Source organism: Biomphalaria glabrata, chromosome 18 (assembly GCF_947242115.1).
Source record: "Biomphalaria glabrata chromosome 18, xgBioGlab47.1, whole genome shotgun sequence".
In the NCBI taxonomy this organism is placed as follows: Eukaryota; Metazoa; Mollusca; class Gastropoda; family Planorbidae; genus Biomphalaria; species Biomphalaria glabrata.
The window spans coordinates 21,806,950-21,827,237 of NC_074728.1; the positions used below are offsets into that span (position 1 = coordinate 21,806,950).

At 37.0% G+C, this 20,288-nt stretch overlaps 1 protein-coding gene across 1 annotated transcript in view; it reads left to right on the top strand.

Moving 5' to 3' along the window:
• The first annotated feature begins 1,164 nt into the window (after window positions 1-1,164).
• LOC106078803 (uncharacterized) overlaps window positions 1,165-20,288 on the top strand; it is a 29,740-nt gene continuing 10,616 nt past the window's right edge. The window contains exons 1-10 of the mRNA XM_056016672.1: window positions 1,165-1,421; window positions 1,931-2,064; window positions 3,339-3,445; window positions 6,839-7,006; window positions 7,696-7,857; window positions 9,043-9,104; window positions 11,144-11,263; window positions 13,144-13,328; window positions 15,056-15,207; window positions 17,507-17,602. Of these exons, the coding sequence (XP_055872647.1) occupies window positions 1,352-1,421; window positions 1,931-2,064; window positions 3,339-3,445; window positions 6,839-7,006; window positions 7,696-7,857; window positions 9,043-9,104; window positions 11,144-11,263; window positions 13,144-13,328; window positions 15,056-15,207; window positions 17,507-17,602 (1,256 nt within the window). The 5' untranslated portion in view covers window positions 1,165-1,351. The remainder of the gene's footprint in view (window positions 1,422-1,930; window positions 2,065-3,338; window positions 3,446-6,838; window positions 7,007-7,695; window positions 7,858-9,042; window positions 9,105-11,143; window positions 11,264-13,143; window positions 13,329-15,055; window positions 15,208-17,506; window positions 17,603-20,288) is intronic.

Here is a 20,288-nt window from a genome sequence, read left to right on the forward strand (position 1 = left end):
AATTTATAATCTCACAAACTAAATCTACGTCTACCATGAACTAATAATGGATAACCTTTCTTAGACTAGAGTTAACAGACTTTAGAACATCATAACTCACATAGAAGTCTATCAAAGAGAGGTAATACCAGTAACTCTGTAGGCACTATCTTCTTGATAACAACAAATTGAATTATTTCCCTTTGACCAAATCTGAACATTTCTGAGTGTTACAGTACTGTTAACCTTACACTGGTCAGTCGAATGTGCTCTGTCAAGCGTGACCAGCCCGATCTCTCCTACTCTGCGCACTGGGGTGTGACACTTAGTTCAACTATATTCTCTCTTCAATGAGCTCAACAAAAATGGTTCTAAAGTTAATCCTTTAAAAAATGAAAAGCTAATTCGACATACAGTGAGACCTCTGCTTTGACTATCATTTTTCAGACAAATTTAATCATCTTAAAATGAAATTCGACTTTCGTCAGTTTAAAGATTTTTTTTTCTAAGGAAGTCTTTTAGTTAAGAAAGTGTTATTGCCATAGATATAAACAGGGCCGGTCTTAGGCCACTGCAACCTATGCGGTCGCAGTGGGCCCCGCGCTTTCATTGGCCCCCGCGCTATGCAAATTCTATGCGTGAATTATTAAATTAAACCATTTTAACTTATTATTAAATGATTCTCCTGATTCTCCTACTCTAGGTGGCTCGTAAAGTTAATTTGACGATGATTTTGTACTTAGTAAACTATAAATAAAATGCAAAGACAAATTTATTTTCTAATACAAAATCTTAATTTTCACTTATTATCCTTATCACAACCCAAATTAGGCCCCGCGCAATCCGTTTCGCATAGGGCCCCGCAACCTTTAGGACCGGCCCTGGACATAAATAAATACAGACTGCCCGATAAAAGAGTTTTATGAAACGAAAATGTGTGACTTGCAATTTTGTGTACTTTACTATACAGCATTTATGAGCAGTGTAGTTTTGTTTAATCTCTAAGACTGAAGATCATGCAACTTTTCAGAATTCGGAAATCCGACAACAATAGATATACATTTTTTCAAGTTACATGAAGTTATTTCCTTTTTCCAGTCTATATTTATGTATGTCTTTGGTTAATGCCTTCTACGAAGAGAAAATCTCCGATGCGATGCGCATGATCAGAGCATTCAAAGCGGATGTTTACTTTGTAAAGTCTTAGATGTCTAAAAGAAAGATTGTGTCTTACTGTTGCTTTAATAATTGCAAAATATTGTAGAACTTGAATCTGTATGCAATAAAATCAAATCAGATCCGACTGTTCGCACCATATCTAGATCTAAGTATTAACACTGAAACGGATTGATCCCAGTGACAACACGCTGACATGAATTGTCTCTATTTGACATTTTTTCTTTTCCTGGACCTCAATCTGGATCTAAAGACTGAAGCGTTTCGTAAGATTGTTTTTAGGTCTAGATCTTATCTTAAAAATTAGTAACGCTTCATTAAAAGAGGGGTTAATTTTGTCAAAAATTAAGATTTTTTTTTAGAAAATACATTCGTCTTAGCAATGAATTTTTATTTAAGAAAAGCTGACAATGCCGTTTTTTTTTTATCGCGTGTTGGATACGCACCTCAAAAGGAGAATTTTGTCAATTTTTCAGTAGATTTCCAGGACTTTTTCGTATATTTTGCAATTTCAAGACATTTCCAGGAGGTCCTGGAAAATGAGGAGGCCGCAGAAACCCTAAGTGATAATGATTTTATTTAATAATTTACAATTAGAATAATCGCGGGCCCTATGAAAGTGCGGGGCCCACAGCGGCCGCATAGGTTGACCGGCCCTGTTTGTGTAACATGTGTCCGCTGATCACGTACATGGCTCCCGCTACCCGCGTTACCACTACATTTATAACAGTTTTATTTATTATTATAAAAACAGAAATTATATTTGGATTTTCAGAGGCAAACAGTAATATAACAATCAGTCAGTTTGGCATGCTGTTCTATATCGTTCCCCCAGAGATCCACTGGACCTCTAGATATGACACCAGTGTTTTCGTTTATCTATCTACTATCTCCAAAGAAAGCATTCAGGTTAGTAAATGTATCTATACATGTAACTCTCTTCGTCTCCCAACCATGCGGGACACCACGCACGCACGCCGACTCTCTAACCCTCGATGAAAAAGTCATGGAAAGATAACTCTTTTATTTCTGCAAGTCGGACTAGATCTTTTTCCACGTAACTTTCGCGGCGACAGAGAGCGCGGCTCGGAAAAAAAGAGGGAGGGGTACGTTGCCCAACAATGATTGACACCACGCACGCACGCCGCCTTTATATTCCCCCCCCCTTCTCGCGCCTTCCTCGCTCTCCAGGCATGCGCACACAGTCGTTTGCCCAAACCCACCCCATTTGAACAACTGTGTCTTTCATGAAGTGTTTACCCGTATGCTACTCCGGGAGTCGACTATTACAAATAAATTAATTAACACTTGTAAAATCATCTAGCCTTTTTTCTTTAATGTAACAATCTCCAGCTCTTAAGAAGCGTTTGAAATAATCAAGACAAAAATGGAGGCGTTTGTGATAACACCTAAACAGCTTTCGAATTTACACTTGTATAATAAAAATTAATACTGTGTTCTTTTTTTAAAGTGCATATCAGTAAATAAAAAATACCATAGTTGTTGATTAATTATTTTTAATAAAATAACTCTTATCTCAACGTGGAAGGCATCTTCCTTGATTGGCGCAGATACCAGGATATTAGAGGGAAATATTTTCGAGCACACAACTTAAATAATGTCGACCCTGGGAAAACACTGGGCTCTATTCGGGAGGTGGGCTTGACTACAAAAATTTTGATTAGATATTGGACAAAGTAATTGTAAATATACACATATTTACAACAGATTTTTATGAAATTATACACATTTTTACTATTTGAACTGCGATTGGACCTTATTTTTAATAACTTAGTTGTATATCGTTAAGCACCTGAGCTAGAAAGGGGAAAGTAACCCTTAGGGGATTTTGGACACGATATGGCCTAAATTGTGCCGATGTGCCAAAAACCCAAAATATCAAATATATAATAATAATACTAATACTACTACTACCACTACTACTACTATTACTACTACTACTACTAATAATAATAATAATCTATATTGTTCTTAAGGAAATATGTCTTACAATTTGTGCATAACACCAAACAAAGAAACATTGTAACTATATAAAACAAAATGTACATTCTGGTTTTCTTATATATATATTCATTTATTACAACTAAAGGGGAGGTTTCATTGTAATAAATGAGATATTTACAATTCTAAAAAAGCATAACTGATTGTCGTTGCCTCGCAAGGTATTGTTTACGACTCCAAACTACAAGCCAACTAACGAGGGCGCTTACACCAAGATCAAAATCAGCTATTATAGATTGGAAACTCTCTACATACCTAAACAATTTTTGTAAGTAGATAAGTAAGTACGTACGTTTCTAAGTAAGCTAATAGAGACGTTTGTAGATAAAAGACGTTTGTAGATTATTAAGGAAATAAGCTAGCACATACGTTTGTAGATAAGCTAGTATAGACGTTTGTAGATAAGTAAGTAGATACGCTTGTAGATAAGCTAGTAGAGAAGTTTGTAAATAAGTAAGTGCATACGTTTGTAGATAAGCTATTTGAGAAATTTGTAGATAAGTTAATATAGACGTTTGTAGATAAGTAAGTAGATACGTTTGTAGATAAGCTAGTAGAGACGTTTGTAGATTATCAAGGAAATAAGCTAGAACATATGTTTGTAGATAATTTAGGCAATAAGCTAGTAGATAGATTTGTAGATAAGTAAGAAGATCAACGAGGTGTATCAAGATAGCTAGTCCAACTTACCATTACAGGCGTGTTACTTTTATTATACATACTTCTCAAATCATGCTCAACAATTTCATACATAAATTTTAACTTTTATTAATAAATATTTTTGTTTTAAGCTAGTGAATAAATATATAAAAAGAGGAATTAAATTACAAAATGTGAAATGATTGTAACTAGATACCTTGGCCGTGCTACAACAGAGAAATCTCAGCATAGAGCTCTTTGGTCATGGAAGTTTGAAAATGGTGCCGATATAGTTTGAGGTCAGCGGCGTCGCAGAAATCTGCCAGGGTGTAGCGCTGCGTGCTGCAAGCTGCCTAAGGGTCGTGGGCTCCTGATTTTTTTCTCGGGTTTAACTCCCAAAGCCTTTGCTATGTTTGCAGGATTTTTATTTTCTGAGTTTTCCTTCTAACTGGAGAATATTTTAGTAAACAAAATACGCCCATCAGCCAGTAGAAGCACACACTTTCTATAACAAGTACTTTCTGACTATCCTAGCATAAGAAATGATGATACATATATATATAGATAGAATTGATGGTCCGGAGAGCAGTGGCGTAGCTAGGGTGGGGGAGGAGGGCGAGAACCCCCGCCCCCCGGGCCCCCACTGAAGGGGCCCCCAAATGAAAGTTTTTTACATTAAAAATTAAATATTACGCAAAAATGCAGGGGCCCCCCAAAGAGGTCAAGCCCCTCGGGCCGCCAAACGATGGAAAATCCCTAACTACGCCCCTGCCGGAGAGTGTCGGTTTGCTAAAACGTCGGATAATCGCATGTAAGCTGTGCGTCAAAGAATTGATTAGTAATTATATCAAGAAATTAGTTTTGATGTGATATATGCTTAGACAAATGAGTATAAATGCTCCTTCTTCCCTAGTGCTATTAGAGCATGGACTCGGTTGCCTGAGCTAGCTTTAGGTCATTGGTTAACATGCATGACTAAATGCATGACGCGTCGGAAGTAATCATCTTCTTTTTTGAAGTAACGTCTGTATTATGTAAGATAAGATAAGAAAATAAATAATATTAATATAAGACACGGAAAGAAAAAATGTAGTGATTTTTTAAAAAATGTAGTGATTTTTTTAAAAATGTAGTGATTTTTTAAAAAATGTAGTGATTTTTTAAAAAATGTAGTGATTTTTTTAAAAATGTAGTGATTTTTTAAAAAATGTAGTGATTTAAAAAAAAAGTACAAAACTAGAGATTTCAGATTTCAAATGCTGTACTAAATTACAGTTGAAGCCTGGGATCTACATTCTAAAAATAGACGTACTATCCCTACCATCCCATATTTCTTAGTCTGTTGGACCGTTGGGGTACCACACGAGATCTGTTGACCGTCTTTCTCCATTCCTCTCTGCCTTTTGCCTTTGATAGAATCTCTTTCAGTGACAGCCCCGTCTATTCTTTTATGTTGTCTATCCATTGCTTTCTCTGTCTTTTTCCCCTGGTATTGTTCCCTGAAGGAAGGTGTTTGCTAACCCCTAGACTCTTGTGATATGGCCATGGAGTTTAAATTTTGAGAGTACTGACAGATGCAACCTATATGTAGTATAGTATATATTGATTCCAGTAATTTACATCGGCACCACGTTGGAATACTGAGGGTGTCGTATTAGGAAATGTCATTATGAAGTGTGTCGTATTATGAAGTGTGTTGTACTATGAAGTGTGTCGTATTATGAATTGTGTCGGATTATGAAGAATGTCGGATTATGAAATGTGTCGGATTATAAAATGTGTCGTATTACGAAGTTTGTCGTATTACGAAGTTTGTCGGATTATGAAGTTTGTCGGATTATGAAGTGTGTCGTATTATGAAGTGTGCCGTATTATGATGTATGCTATATTATTAAGTGCGCCGTATTATGAAGTGTGAGATATTATAAAGTAAAACGTATTATGAAGTGTGGCGTATTATGAAGTGTGTCGTATTATAAAGTGTGCCGTATTATAAAGTGTGATGTATTTATAAAGTGTGTCGTATTATAAAGTGTGTCGTATTTATAAAGTGTGCCGTATTATAAAGTGTGGCGCATAATAAGGTGTGTCGTATTATGAAGTGTGCCGTATTATGAAGTGTGCCTTATTATGAAGTTTGTCGTATTATTAAGTGTGTTGTATTATGAAGTTTGTCGTATTATGAAGTGTGTCGTCTTATAAAGTTTGTCGTATTACGAAAAGCGTCGTACTATAAAGTGTGTCGTCTTATAAAATGTATCGTGTTATGAGGTGTGTCGTATTATAAAGTGTGTCGTATTATAAAGTGTGTCGTATTACGAAGTGTGTTGTCCAACGAAGTGTGTCGTATGATGAAGTGTGCCACACTATCAAGAGTCAACAGTAGAAGTAAAAGAAGGTGCGTAAAATTGATTTTTGAAATACTTGCATGTTAAACAACAATACAGTTAGACACAAATACTTGCATGTTAAACAACAATACAGTTAGACACAAATATTTGCAGGTTAAACAACAATACAGTTAGACACAAATACTTGCAGGTTAAACAACAATAGAGTTAGACACAAATACTTGCAGGTTAAACAACAATACAGTTAAACACAAATACTTGCAGATTAAACAACAATACAGTTAAACACAATTGCTTGCAGATTAAACAACAATACAGTTAAACACAATTGCTTGCAGGTTAAACAACAATACGGTTAGACACAAATACTTGCAGATTAAACAACAATACAGTTAAACACAAATACTTGCAGGTTAAACAACAATACAGTTAAACACAAATACTTGCAGATTAAACAACAATACAGTTAAACACAATTGCTTGCAGGTTAAACAACAATACAGTTAAACACAAATACTTGCAGATTAAACAACAATACAGTTAAACACAATTGCTTGCAGGTTAAACAACAATACAGTTAAACACAAATACTTGCAGATTAAACAACAATACAGTTAAACACAATTGCTTGCAGGTTAAACAACAATACAGTTAAACACAAATACTTGCAGGTTAAACAACAATACAGCTAAACACAAAGTTTGCCACTGCCTCAAGTTTCAAGGACGAATGAGGTTTGGCCTGAGTATCCTGCTTATGGTCGCCCAGACCCAGCTGGACATGTATCAAGTGCTACCAGCTTCTTTCTGGGGCCGCTCTTACCTTATACTGACGCTTGGGTAGGTAGGTAGACAGGTTGGTAGGTCTGTTGTTAAGGAAAGATAGGTAGGTGGGTAGGTAGATAGGAAGGTGGGTAGGTAGCCAGGCTGTTGGGTAGGTAGGTTAAGGTATATTCCAGGCTTCACTCAGCATCCCGTGTCTGTCTGTGTGTCCGTCTGGAACAATTTTCACACACGTATATACCCTACACCCATTCTCGGATCAAGTGGACGCTTTAGACAATTATTTGTTGTACTAACAAAACATGAATGAATAAATAAAAAAAATGTTACCATTTAATTTATAAATTATTGGTAATTATATATATTATTGGTATGGAAGAAAGTGAAGTAAATGCTACTTGTTTAGAGATGTGGCTTTATCTCCAGAGTTATTTACTCTTTTTACGTTTTGTACACGTTTTTTTTTCCTCCCACTTCCCCATTCTCTGATCAAGTTGAAATGTCGCCTAAATATTCAAAGTCGACGACAATACATTAATGAACAAAAAAAATTAACCAACTAGTTAATAAATTTGTTGTAATTAATTAACTTTGATTTATTTAGAAAAAAGGGAGAATGTATTACTGCAGTATTGAGATATATAGTAGATATTTCGGCGGTTATTTTACTTAGATTATTTTGTTTGTATTCCTTTAAACAATGCTTCAGCCAACATTATTAGTTATTTAATTTCCTTGCTTAACAGACCCGAGTTCTACTTACACATCATTTCAATAGATGCTCAAAACAAGGTCCAGATCTATTTCCAAGGACACGGTCCCTATGATTGGTCCAGCCTATCAAACAACGTAAACACAATAATCTTTTCTGAAAACGTGGCATTTCTGGAGTGGATTGTACAGGAAATGTAAGAAAAATGGTTTTACGTAGAAAGTCTCGATCTGATAAAATAGTCATGAACTAGCCAACCCGCGGCGTAGCCTTCGCCGCTTCTTAGTGACGGGTGAACACTTCCTGAAAGACACAGTTGTCCAAATGGGTCGGGTTTGGGCAAATGACTGTGGAAAGCGAGGAATGCGCGGGGCGGGCGGAAGGGTGCATGAGGAGGGTTAGAGAGTTGGCGTGCGTGTGTTGTATCCTGCATAGTTGGGCCAGTTGGGCGACGTAGAGACTTGCTCTCCCCCCTTCTATGTCTCCGCGAAAGCTACGTCGGGTAACTATAGTCCGACTTGAAGAAATAAAAGAGTTATCTTTCCATAACTTTTTCATCGAGGGTTATAGAGTGGCGTGCGTGCGTGGTGCCCCGCATGGTTGGGTGACGTAGAGAATTATATATACAGATTGTTTAGACTAACAATGTGAAAGTCCAAATGAAAAAAAATAACAAAGGGAAGTAATCGTACTGTGTTGTTTTAGTTTCTGTATACATAATGAAGGAGGCGCGGTGGCTGAGCGGTAAAGCACTAAGCTTCTGAGCAGAGGGTCCCAGGTTCGAATCCTGATGAAGACTAGGATTTATAATTTCGGGATCTTTAGACACCTGAGTCCACCCAGCTCTAAATGATGGAAAATTTCTTAGCTACGCCCCTGCCTTTCAGACTTTGCGATCTATAAGACAGATAATGCAAAGAGCACCAGTTTCTGTGATAACGAGGGGGGGGGGGAGAGAAAAAAACACAAAAATAAACAAAGAAGAAACAAGAAAAACTTTTTAAAATTATTTTTTTTAGAAAGAGACGATTATTAGACTTCAATCATAATTTTATAAATAATAAATAAACAAAAAAAAAACAACAATTTATTGTATTTTATCGAACCAGTGACTTCTACTTCTAGAATCTAGATTTAACATGTATTAGATTTATATAAAAATAAAAGCAACACTTATAAACTTCAATCAAACTGAAGCAACTTTAATTTTTTGTTTTAGTTATCGCTTAAATAAGGTAATACGGCTGAAAATGTCATGTTGGCACCAGACAGACAGACAAACAGACAGACAAGACAGAGTTGATAAACAAAATGCACAAAAGAAAGCCTGGAAAAAAAAAACAGTTTTACATATCGATTGAATGAAACTTTTATCTTTCAGAGAGCAGGTCCTTGTGTTGTCAACCTGCTCGGATGCTTCTCAAGGTACAATCCACTTCACAGGTAAGATTACCGGATTAACCAGATTAATGCCCACCAAATAAGATTATTTTACGTGTGTGGGATGTGTTCATATGAAATTCTCCCTTGACTGTATTAGATTTTTGCTTGTGTGGTTGTGTGGACAAACCGCATGGCTACTTATCCAGGAGACTCGAGTTCGGGTTACTATGAGATACAGTGTCAAGTGGGACACGTAACAGCGTAATAAGATAAAGCATATACAGATGTGGCTAAGTTACACAGGTGTGGCTAAGTTACACAGATGTGGCTAAGTTACACAGATGTGGCTAAGTTACACAGATGTGGCTAAGTTACACAGGTGTGTCTAAGTTACACAGATCTAGCTAAGTTACACAGATGTGGCTAAGTTACACAGATGTGGCTAAATTACACAGATGTGGCTAAGTTACACAGGTGTGGCTACGTTACACAGGTGTGGCTAAGCTACACAGGTGTGGCTAAGTTACACAGGTGTGGCTAAGTTACACAGGTGTGGCTAAGTTACACAGATGTGGCTAAGTTACACAGATGTGGCTAAGTTACACAGATGTGGCTAAGTTACACAGATGTGGCTAAGTAAGTTACACAGATGTGGCTAAGTTACACAGATGTTGCTAAGTTCCACAGGTGTGGCTAAATTACACAGGTGTGGCTAAGTTACACAGGTGTGGCTAAGTTACGCAGATGTGGCTAAGTTACACAGGTGTGGCTAAGTTACACAGGTGTGGCTAAGTTACACAGATGTGGCTAAGTTACACAGATGTGGCTACGTTACACAGATGTGGCTAAGTAAGTTACACAGATGTGGCTAAGTTCCACAGGTGTGGCTAAATTACACAGGTGTGACTAAGTTACACAGGTGTGGCTAAGTTACGCAGATGTGGCTAAGTTACACAGGTGTGGCTAAGTTACACAGGTGTGGCTAAGTTACGCAGATGTGGCTATGTTACACAGATGTGGCTATGTTACACAGATGTGGCTAAGTTACACAGATGTGGCTAAGTTACACAGGTCTGGCTAAGTTACACAGATGTGGCTATGTTACACTGATCTGGCTGTTACACAGTTGTGGCTATGTTACACAGATGTGGCTAAGTTACACAGATGTGGCTAAGTTACGCTAAGTTAGATTTGTTGGGCTTCTAAGGACGACATGGAAACTACCAACTTCCAACTCCACCCCACCCCACCCACTGGACCAGAAACGAGTCTGGACCAGAGTGCACTGAACTTGAGAGATACGCTGAATAAAAGCAATTGTTAAACACCTTCACCTTCAGCTTCACCTTCACCTTCACCTTTAGCTTCACCTCTCCCTTGGTCCAGCACAAGAGCTTACAGCCCAGCAGCAAAATGCTGGTTAGAAGAAGAAGAAGAATCGTTAGTCTATATGACCGTTTGGGCACCACACAAGATCTGTTGACCGTCTTTCTCCATTCCTCTCTGCCTTTTGCCTTTGATAAAATTTCTTTTCTCATCCGTTCTGTTATGTTGTCTTCCCAGCGCTTTGGTCTGTCTGTCTCTTCTTCGTTTTTCTAGAGAAAGGTCTTTATAAGCCCTGAGGACCTTGTGATATGGCCATAGAGTAAAAGCTTACGGCATTTACAGTATTTAGAAGGTCTTAGTGAGGTCCAATAGCTTTATTATACATATTCATTATACATTCACTTTTGATCCGATTTGTGTAATTGATACCTGAAATCTTTCTGTAGCATCACAACTCCATTGCTAAGATCCTCCTCTCTAGTTCTGAAGTTAGCGTTCTCAAGCATATAAGAATTTAGTCGTGACCAGGGAGCGCATCAGTCTTAAGTAGAAATTATAAAAACATTGAACACACAATTGCAACAAAATATAGATTGACTTGAATAATATATTCGCATACGTAAACTTAACATGAAGCTTGAAACGTATTGACTGATGGTCTACGATTGTTTCCACTTCTTGTGTGCACTTCTCTTAAGACTTATACGCTTACATCACGTGAAATATATATTTATGTAATTGTAAAATAATATATGATGTATTCTCACCTTAAGGTACAAAAGTAATTTCAGAACTACCCGTTGGCGTAATAAGCGGTGAATGTTTTGCCCAGATTACGTCAGTCGAGTGTAGCAACACCAGCAATACAGACAAGGAGAATGACGTCACTCAAGGTGAGTTTAAATATTGACATTAGTACCTGCCTGTATTTTAAGAGATTATCACTGGTAGACTTTTATAAGAATTTAAGAGTTGCTAAATAAAACATTTTTGTATAAAATTTAAACTAAAATTTTAAAGACAATTCACACTGGCGAATGTCAAAGGTCGAACGAGGTGGTTTATTTTTATTAAGCTTTTATCAACTCACTCTGTCTGTATGTCTTTCTGTCTGTCTGGTAAAAGGTTTCAACATGTTTTTCTACCATTTCCCATTCTCGAATCAAGTTGAAACATTTTCACAATTATTCATTGAACTCAACAAGACATGAATCAATAAAAAAAAAGTTTAAAATTCCCCTTTCAGACCTTGCGATTTTTAGGGCAGATGACGTACGTTAAGGTCAGTTAATAGATTATTGGTAATTTATTATTTTGTTTGATATCCAAATATGGTGAATAAATTCTTCTTAACGAGAGATGTGGCTGTATATATGGATTTAATCCCCTTATTACGTTTGGACACGTTTTCTTCTCCCACTTCAAATTCTTGGAACAAGTTGAAATTTTGCATAATTCTTCATAGGCGATGACTATATACGAATCAAATCAAAAAATTAACCAATTATCTAATTACCTAATCAATAATAAGTAATTAATTAATGTTATTTTATAAAACAGAAAAGAAATTAAACCCTATCATTTATGGATATATCCTGGTAATTTGCCGCTCTTTCTCTTTGATTAGCTTTGTATTTACAAAAGTTGTTTTTTTTCTATGGTTTATGTTAGCTAGCAGGGTCTTTGGTCAGGTCAAGGCCTCGTGCTAACCAGAATTTATAACAGTAGACAGATGATAACGCTACTGGGTGGGCTGTGTCTGTGCACCTCAGTCTGTCACTGAGAGGGCTAGAGTCGCCTAAGCAACCAGACAGACCTCTGTGGCAAAATATGTAGGTCGAAGAGTAGCCTTGTTATTTCCCTTCTGTGGCAAAATATGTAGGTCGAAGACTAGCCTTGTTATTTCCCTTCTGTGATAAAGTATGTAGTTCGAAAACTATCCTTGTGATTTCCCTTCTGTGGCAAAATATGTAGGTCGAATACTAGGCTTGTTATTTCCCTTCTACAGAGATGATGTAGGTCGAATACTAGGCTTGTTATTTCCCTTCTACAGAGATGATGTAGGTCGAAGACTAGCCTTGTTATTTCCCTTCTACAGAGATGATGTAGGTCGAAGACTAGCCTTGTTATTTCCCTTCTACAGAGATGATGTAGGTCGAAGACTAGGCTTGTTATTTCCCTTCTACAGAGATGATGTAGGTCGAAGACTAGCCTTGTTATTTCCCTTCTACAGAGATGATGTAGGTCGAAGACTAGCCTTGTTATTTCCCTTCTACAGAGATGATGTAGGTCGAAGACTAGCCTTGTTATTTCCCTTCTACAGAGATGATGTAGGTCGAAGACTAGCCTTGTTATTTCCCTTCTACAGAGATAATGTAGGTCGAAGACTAGGCTTGTTATTTCCCTTCTACAGAGATGATGTAGGTCGAAGACTAGGCTTGTTATTTCCCTTCTACAGAGATGATGTAGGTCGAAGACTAGCCTTGTTATTTCCCTTCTACAGAGATGATGTAGGTCGAAGACTAGCCTTGTTATTTCCCTTCTACAGAGATGATGTAGGTCGAAGACTAGCCTTGTTCTTTCCCTTCTACAGAGATAATGTAGGTCGAAGACTAGGCTTGTTATTTCCCTTCTACAGAGATGATGTAGGTCGAAGACTAGCCTTGTTATTTCCCTTCTACAGAGATGATGTAGGTCGAAGACTAGCCTTGTTATTTCCCTTCTACAGAGATGATGTAGGTCGAAGACTAGCCTTGTTATTTCCCTTCTACAGAGATGATGTTTCCTACGACTACGTTCGGGAGGCACTACTTGCTGTTCTTCAGCCAGGGTAGCACTCCCTACGTGGAGGTAGCCGTGCAGGCCGTGTCCAACGACACCAGGTTGATGGTGTATACAAACGACAGCAACAACAAGGTGGAGGAGTACACGATAGACAAGGCAGAGGGCGTCATCTATGTAAGTGTGCACGTCATTTATGTAAGTGAAGACGTCATTTATGTAAGTGGTAACGTAATTTATGTAAGTGAAGACGTCATTTATGTAAGTGAAAACGTCATTTATGTAAGTGGAGACGTTATTTATGTAAATGAAGACGTCATTTATGTAAGCGGAGACGTTATTTATGTAAGTGGGGACGTCATTTATGTATGTGGGGACGTGGTTTATGTAAGTGGAGACGTCATTTATGTAAGTGGAGACGTCATTTATGTATGCGGAGACGTCATTTATGTAAGTAGGGACGTCATTTATGGATGTGGAGACGTGATTTATATAAGTGGAGACGTCATTTATGTAAGTGGAGACGTCATTTATGTATGTGGAGACGCCAATTATTGATTTGGAGACGTCATTTATATAAGTGGAGACGTCATTTATGTAAGTGGAGACGTCATTTACGTATGAGGAAAGGTCATTTATGTATGTGGAGACGTCATTTATATATGTGGAGACGTCATTTATGTATATGGAGACGTCATTTATGTAAGTGGGGACGTCATTTATGTAAGTTGGGGCGTCATTTATGTAAGTAGGGACATCATCTATGTAAGTTGGGACGTCATTTATGTAAGTAGGGACATCATTTATGTAAGTAGGGACGTCATCTATGTAAGTGGGGACATCATTTATGTAAGTGGGGATGTCATCTATGTGCTTCGGGACGTCATCTATGTAAGTGCCCTAAATTAAGCACCATCTGTAAAACAGATAGTTAAAAAGAGAAATATTTATAAAAATTATTTCTAAAAACAAAACTTGTATTAAGTGTAGTTGCATTGATTATTTTGGATCAGTCATGTAATCTGTAATAGATCTACGCATATATATGTATAGGTGTATAGTTCGTCCATCTTGGTTCGATGATGACCAATTATGCCATCCAGGGGGCCAAGAGCTTTGCACTGGGGTAATGTGCTTCCTCATGAGACCTATGTGAGCCCGGCATGTTCGGCTGCACATTTTTTTTGCATGTTTTCTATATCCTGTCCACGTTTCTGAGGCATCATATAGCAAAGTGAAGAGGATGACAGCTCGATAGACCACTAGGTTCGTTTTGCGCTTGTGGGGATACCTCGCCTTTTCTAAGCATTTTTAGACAGTCTGCCAAAGGACGCACTGGCCTTGACGACACGCAGGTCCATTTCATTATCGATCTTTCCGTTTTTGAGAGTGTGCTGCCAAGGGAGGGGAATATGTCCAGTTTTGTCCACTGTATTTATAAAAAAAAATAAAAAATTCTTAAGCTTAAGGTCCCCCGCCCCTCCCCACCAAGTCACTAACCACTGTGCCTGCAAACCGCCTATTTAAATTGAAAGTTTTTTGGCTATCTATTTGTTAGTTTTTAAGTGACAGTTTTAGTGAAGACAACGTGAGAAATAGGACTAAAGATACAATAGATAACTATACAATCGTCTATATTCATACGCTCTCCACTAGCAGAGTGGTTAATGTGTTGGCTTGAGAAGCCCGAGAAGGCTTGAGTCACGAATTCGAATTCATATCGTTTCCCTTTTTTTTTTTTTTATAAATGTTTTTTTTTTTTTTTTTGGTTAGCGTAGATCTATTAAAAATTCAATTACATGGCAGATCCTAAGTAATTGATGTAACTATGTATACTATAAGCTTTGTTTTTGTTATTTTTTTAAAAGGTTTTTTTAAATATATTTTCTTGTTTTAAATTGTAGATTTCCTTGATTCAATTTCCTCGTGTTCTACAAAGCTCAAAGCCTGTCCAAGTGTTTTACGTACAGCGCCACCCGTGCGACCTGAACATGACAGGTATTGCGCTGGTCATCGTTGTACCCACAGCGCTGTTCTATAACAAATATACATGGGGGTAAGTGGAGGATGTAGAAATTATTTCTTCCTACCTTATGTAAAGTGGATGTCTTTCAGATTTCTCCAGCCGTTTCTTCCAGATTCATTCATCCAAAGAGGCGCGATAGCTAAGTAACTGACTGCTAGGTTTCTGAACCTGGGGGTCCCGAACATGGGGTCCCGAACCTGGGGTTCCGAACCTGGGGGTCCCGAACCTGGGGTCCCGAACCTGGGGGTCCCGAACCTGGGGTCCCAAACCTGGGGTCCCGAACCTGGGGTCCCAAACCTGGGGTCCCAAACCTTGGGTCCCGAACCTGGGGTCCCGAACCTGGGGTCCCGAATTTCTGTAAAAATGGGGACTGGAGTTTCGGGATATTTAAGGTGTGGCCCTGTCCACCCTGAGTCTATTGAGTACCTGACTGTTAAAGAAAGTAAAGGTAAAGTAAAGGCGGTGTTGGCCACATGACACCCAGCTCGTTAATCGTTGGCCAAAGAAACAGGTGGCCTTAACATCATCTCCTCTATTTTATGAAGATACTGACAAATATACATTAAATAATGGCAATGTCTTCTATTCCGAAGTTTAGGATGAGTGCAGTGTTTCACATGACTACTCAAACCCAGTTTCGACCTGCATATTTTGCCGCATTTCTTGCAGACAAAGCCGTTGTCCGCTGGAGGTCTATTTAAGTTTTCTTTCCGTCTTCTGAGCCTGTCTTCAATAATGACTTTTTTTTTTAGTCTCAAACGTTTGTCCCGCAGCCTTTGTGAGAACTCGCCAACTGTCTTTTTCAGAGGCCATCTGCTGCCAGCTACTTTCCTCTAGGCCAGTGAAGGCGAAATGGCGCCTGAGTTGATAGATATTAATAAGACAACCAGAATAACTGTAATTAAAACCGTCATGTGCTGAACGTTTAGGTCGTATACAAACTATGAAACTACCTTCTACAAAACTTATACCATAAATTGTAACTCTCAGGCCACTATCAACAATATGAAGTACCATAACCTCACTTTAAAAAGCAAAAAAAGATTATAACAATGAAACCGTAAACCATATCCTCTTTGAACGCCACTTCCTAATCCTAGTCTCGGAGCTGGGAGACCCACCTTAGGCAGACCCTACTACCACTACAGCCCACCATAACCAACTCTTTGCTAAGCAACTGAAAAGAACAGCAGACTATGTTTCCTTGGCACAGTTTGCAAAAGAGCTCACAGCTCAGCAGCAAAAAAGAAGAAGAAAAAATCACAGCAAATAAATATAGAAATATTCTTACCTCACAACTCAGATTCTATTAGCTAAGTATTTCCTCTACTACGAACTATCCAATTATGTCAGTGATTATTCTAGTGGATGATTTACTAAAAGTATTTCTTGTCTATTTGACAAAAGAGCTCACAGCTTCGCAGCAAAAAGCGGGCTAGATAAAGAAGAAATCACAATAAAATAAATATAGAAATATTCCTACCTCACAGCCCAGATTCTATTAGCTGACTATCTACACCAGTAATGCCCAAAATACGGCCCGCGGGCCATTTTCGGCCCGCGACGTGGTTCCATCCGGCCCGCAGAAACGTCGGCATAAAGAGTAGAAATCTACCCCACCCCCTTCCAAAATAAAAATGTTGAAAGATGTGTCTTACCTACGTTAGGGCACTCTGTTAGATTGGTACTATGACCTTTAACATTTGTACTTTTATGAGTTGAAGAAACTAAATGTGGAATTTAGAATCTACCAGGAAAAATGAACAGATCATTTAATTTTATATTTTATTTTAACATGATAATAAGTCAAAAAAATTTGATTTGATCTTTTTTTATACATATATAAACGGCATTATAAAACAAATATTACGCATTCTTGCTTTGAGCAGCAGTAAAAAAAAAAAAAAAAGATTTTTAAACTACGCCAAGAAATAGGACGATTGATGGGAATATTTACCAAAAAAGACAAGAAAATGAGTCGGTGGTTAGATAGCTATAATTTTGCTCACATTTTACATAGAGAAAGCCATTTTCTGACGTCAAGAAAAAAAGTTATCTTTCAGATATGCTTTTAATTAATGTTAGTAAAGTAAGTTGTAAGTACTAGATCCACAGCTTTCTATCAAAATTGTTTTAGGACAATATCTTTTCATTTGCTTTTTTTACCTTTTCTGTCACGTGGCCCGCAACACGAATGGTTGGAAATTAAATTGGCCCGCAGGTTGAATTAGGTTAGGCATCACTGAACTACACTACTACGTACAATCCAGTAATCACAGTGCTTATTCCAGTGGATGGTTCACTAAACTAATCCTTGTCTATTTGAAAGGATGGTTTCGTTCGCCCCAACACAGTACTACTTGTTAATCGTCGTACGTGAGCAGGAGTGGAAGCAGCTGACATTCAATGACTACAACCTGGACGAGTGAGTACAATTAGGGAATGTCGAGTTGTGAGCCTCTAGTTTCATGTTACTCGTGTAAAAATGTGATGTACCGATGCATTAGCCAGGTAACAATACAAAACACTCTAGATTCAAGACTTTAATAAATTAATGTCCAGTCTTCTGAATCTATGGCCTATGGAATGTGATAAAGTTGAGTAGATCTATACATTCGCTAAAACCAGGATTCTCTCTCAGGGGAAAATTTTTTTTAATCTAACATTCATTAGTTATTAAGAGAAAAACCATCGCCCTATACGTTTAATTGGGGAGGTATTGTCTTTGTAGAATTTAAAAAAAAGGATTTTTCAAGTTTATTTTGTTTATGTATTTCTTTTCTCTCACTTTCTATGATTAAAGTCTTTATTGCCTTTCTCTGTCTTCCAAAACTAATAATAAATAACGTGTTCAAATTTGTTACCAGACAAACAGAAAGACAGACCGACAGAGTGAGTCAATACAAGTAAAAAGTAAAGGTCCCCATTCAGAACTCGCCGTCTATAGGGCTGAGGATGTTAAGTTCATCTGTTTCTTTGGCCAACGGTTAATTGAGTAATTGAGATGAGTTCTGAACCTAAATATTCATTGAGTAATTGAGATGAGTTCTGAACCTAAATATTCATTGAGTAATTGAGATGAGTTCTGAACCTAAATATTCATTGAGTAATTGAGATGAGTTCTGAACCTAAATATTCATTGAGTAATTGAGATGAGTTCTGAACCTAAATATTCATTGAGTAATTGAGATGAGTTCTGAACCTAAATATTCATTGAGTAATTGAGATGAGTTCTGAACCTAAATATTCATTGAGTAATTGAGATGAGTTCTGAACCTAAATATTCATTGAGTAATTGAGATGAGTTCTGAACCTAAATATTCATTGAGTAATTGAGATGAGTTCTGAACCTAAATATTCATTGAGTAATTGAGATGAGTTCTGAACCTAAATATTCATTGAGTAATTGAGATGAGTTCTGAACCTAAATATTCATTGAGTAATTGAGATGAGTTCTGAACCTAAATATTCATTGAGTAATTGAGATGAGTTCTGAACCTAAATATTCATTGAGTAATTGAGATGAGTTCTGAACCTAAATATTCATTGAGTAATTGAGATGAGTTCTGAACCTAAATATTCATTGAGTAATTGAGATGAGTTCTGAACCTAAATATTCATTGAGTAATTGAGATGAGTTCTGAACCTAAATATTCATTGAGTAATTGAGATGAGTTCTGAACCTAAATATTCATTGAGTAATTGAGATGAGTTCTGAACCTAAATATTCATTGAGTAATTGAGATGAGTTCTGAACCTAAATATTCATTGAGTAATTGAGATGAGTTCTGAACCTAAATATTCATTGAGTAATTGAGATGAGTTCTGAACCTAAATATTCATTGAGTAATTGAGATGAGTTCTGAACCTAAATATTCATTGAGTAATTGAGATGAGTTCTGAACCTAAATATTCATTGAGTAATTGAGATGAGTTCTGAACCTAAATATTCATTGAGTAATTGAGATGAGTTCTGAACCTAAATATTCATTGAGTAATTGAGATGAGTTCTGAACCTAAATATTCATTGAGTAATTGAGATGAGTTCTGAACCTAAATATTCATTGAGTAATTGAGATGAGTTCTGAACCTAAATATTCATTGAGTAATTGAGATGAGTTCTGAACCTAAATATTCATTGAGTAATTGAGATGAGTTCTGAACCTAAATATTCATTGAGTAATTGAGATGAGTTCTGAACCTAAATATTCATTGAGTAATTGAGATGAGTTCTGAACCTAAATATTCATTGAGTAATTGAGATGAGTTCTGAACCTAAATATTCATTGAGTAATTGAGATGAGTTCTGAACCTAAATATTCATTGAGTAATTGAGATGAGTTCTGAACCTAAATATTCATTGAGTAATTGAGATGAGTTCTGAACCTAAATATTCATTGAGTAATTGAGATGAGTTCTGAACCTAAATATTCTTTTACTAGTCGACTATTTCCTTTACTCATACTGATATTTTTCTAGTTAAATAAAATTTGGGACTATAACTCACAATTTATATTTAAATCCTAAAAATATGAAAAAAAAATTTGAGTAGAATCTAATTGGCCCACTTAATTTCTCCTCCCACTTCCGAAATTTGTTTGATTAGAGCTTTGAATTATAGATCTGTAACAAAGCAACTTACAAACAGGCCTATTGAACAAAATGTATCACTTACAAATGAGCTTTTTTTTAAAAACATTTTTCAATTATTTTATTATCTGCGGCGATCCTCAAAACCTCAATTTAAATATGTGGGGGTATCTTATCTTTTCTAGGAACAAATCGGTTGTATTTGCAATGTAGTTCTGTAAATTCATATTAGAATATTTTTCAAGTAAAAAGGTCCTTTTTAATGGGATGAATAATGAGCTGTAGATGTCAGGAGAATGTGTTTCTGCAGTGGAGAATGCAAGAAAACGTTTTTATCGTAAGGGCTTCGTCCCGAACCCCACTTGGGGAACTTACAGCGCTCCCCCAGATCCCCTAGGTTGAGAAACACTACTTTTTTAAAAATTCTCATATATATCAATATATATCTATATATCGTCGCGCTGTGAAAACTGGCAAACAAACTTCTAAGGAAAAGAGAACAACGCTGGCAGAAGAAAAGC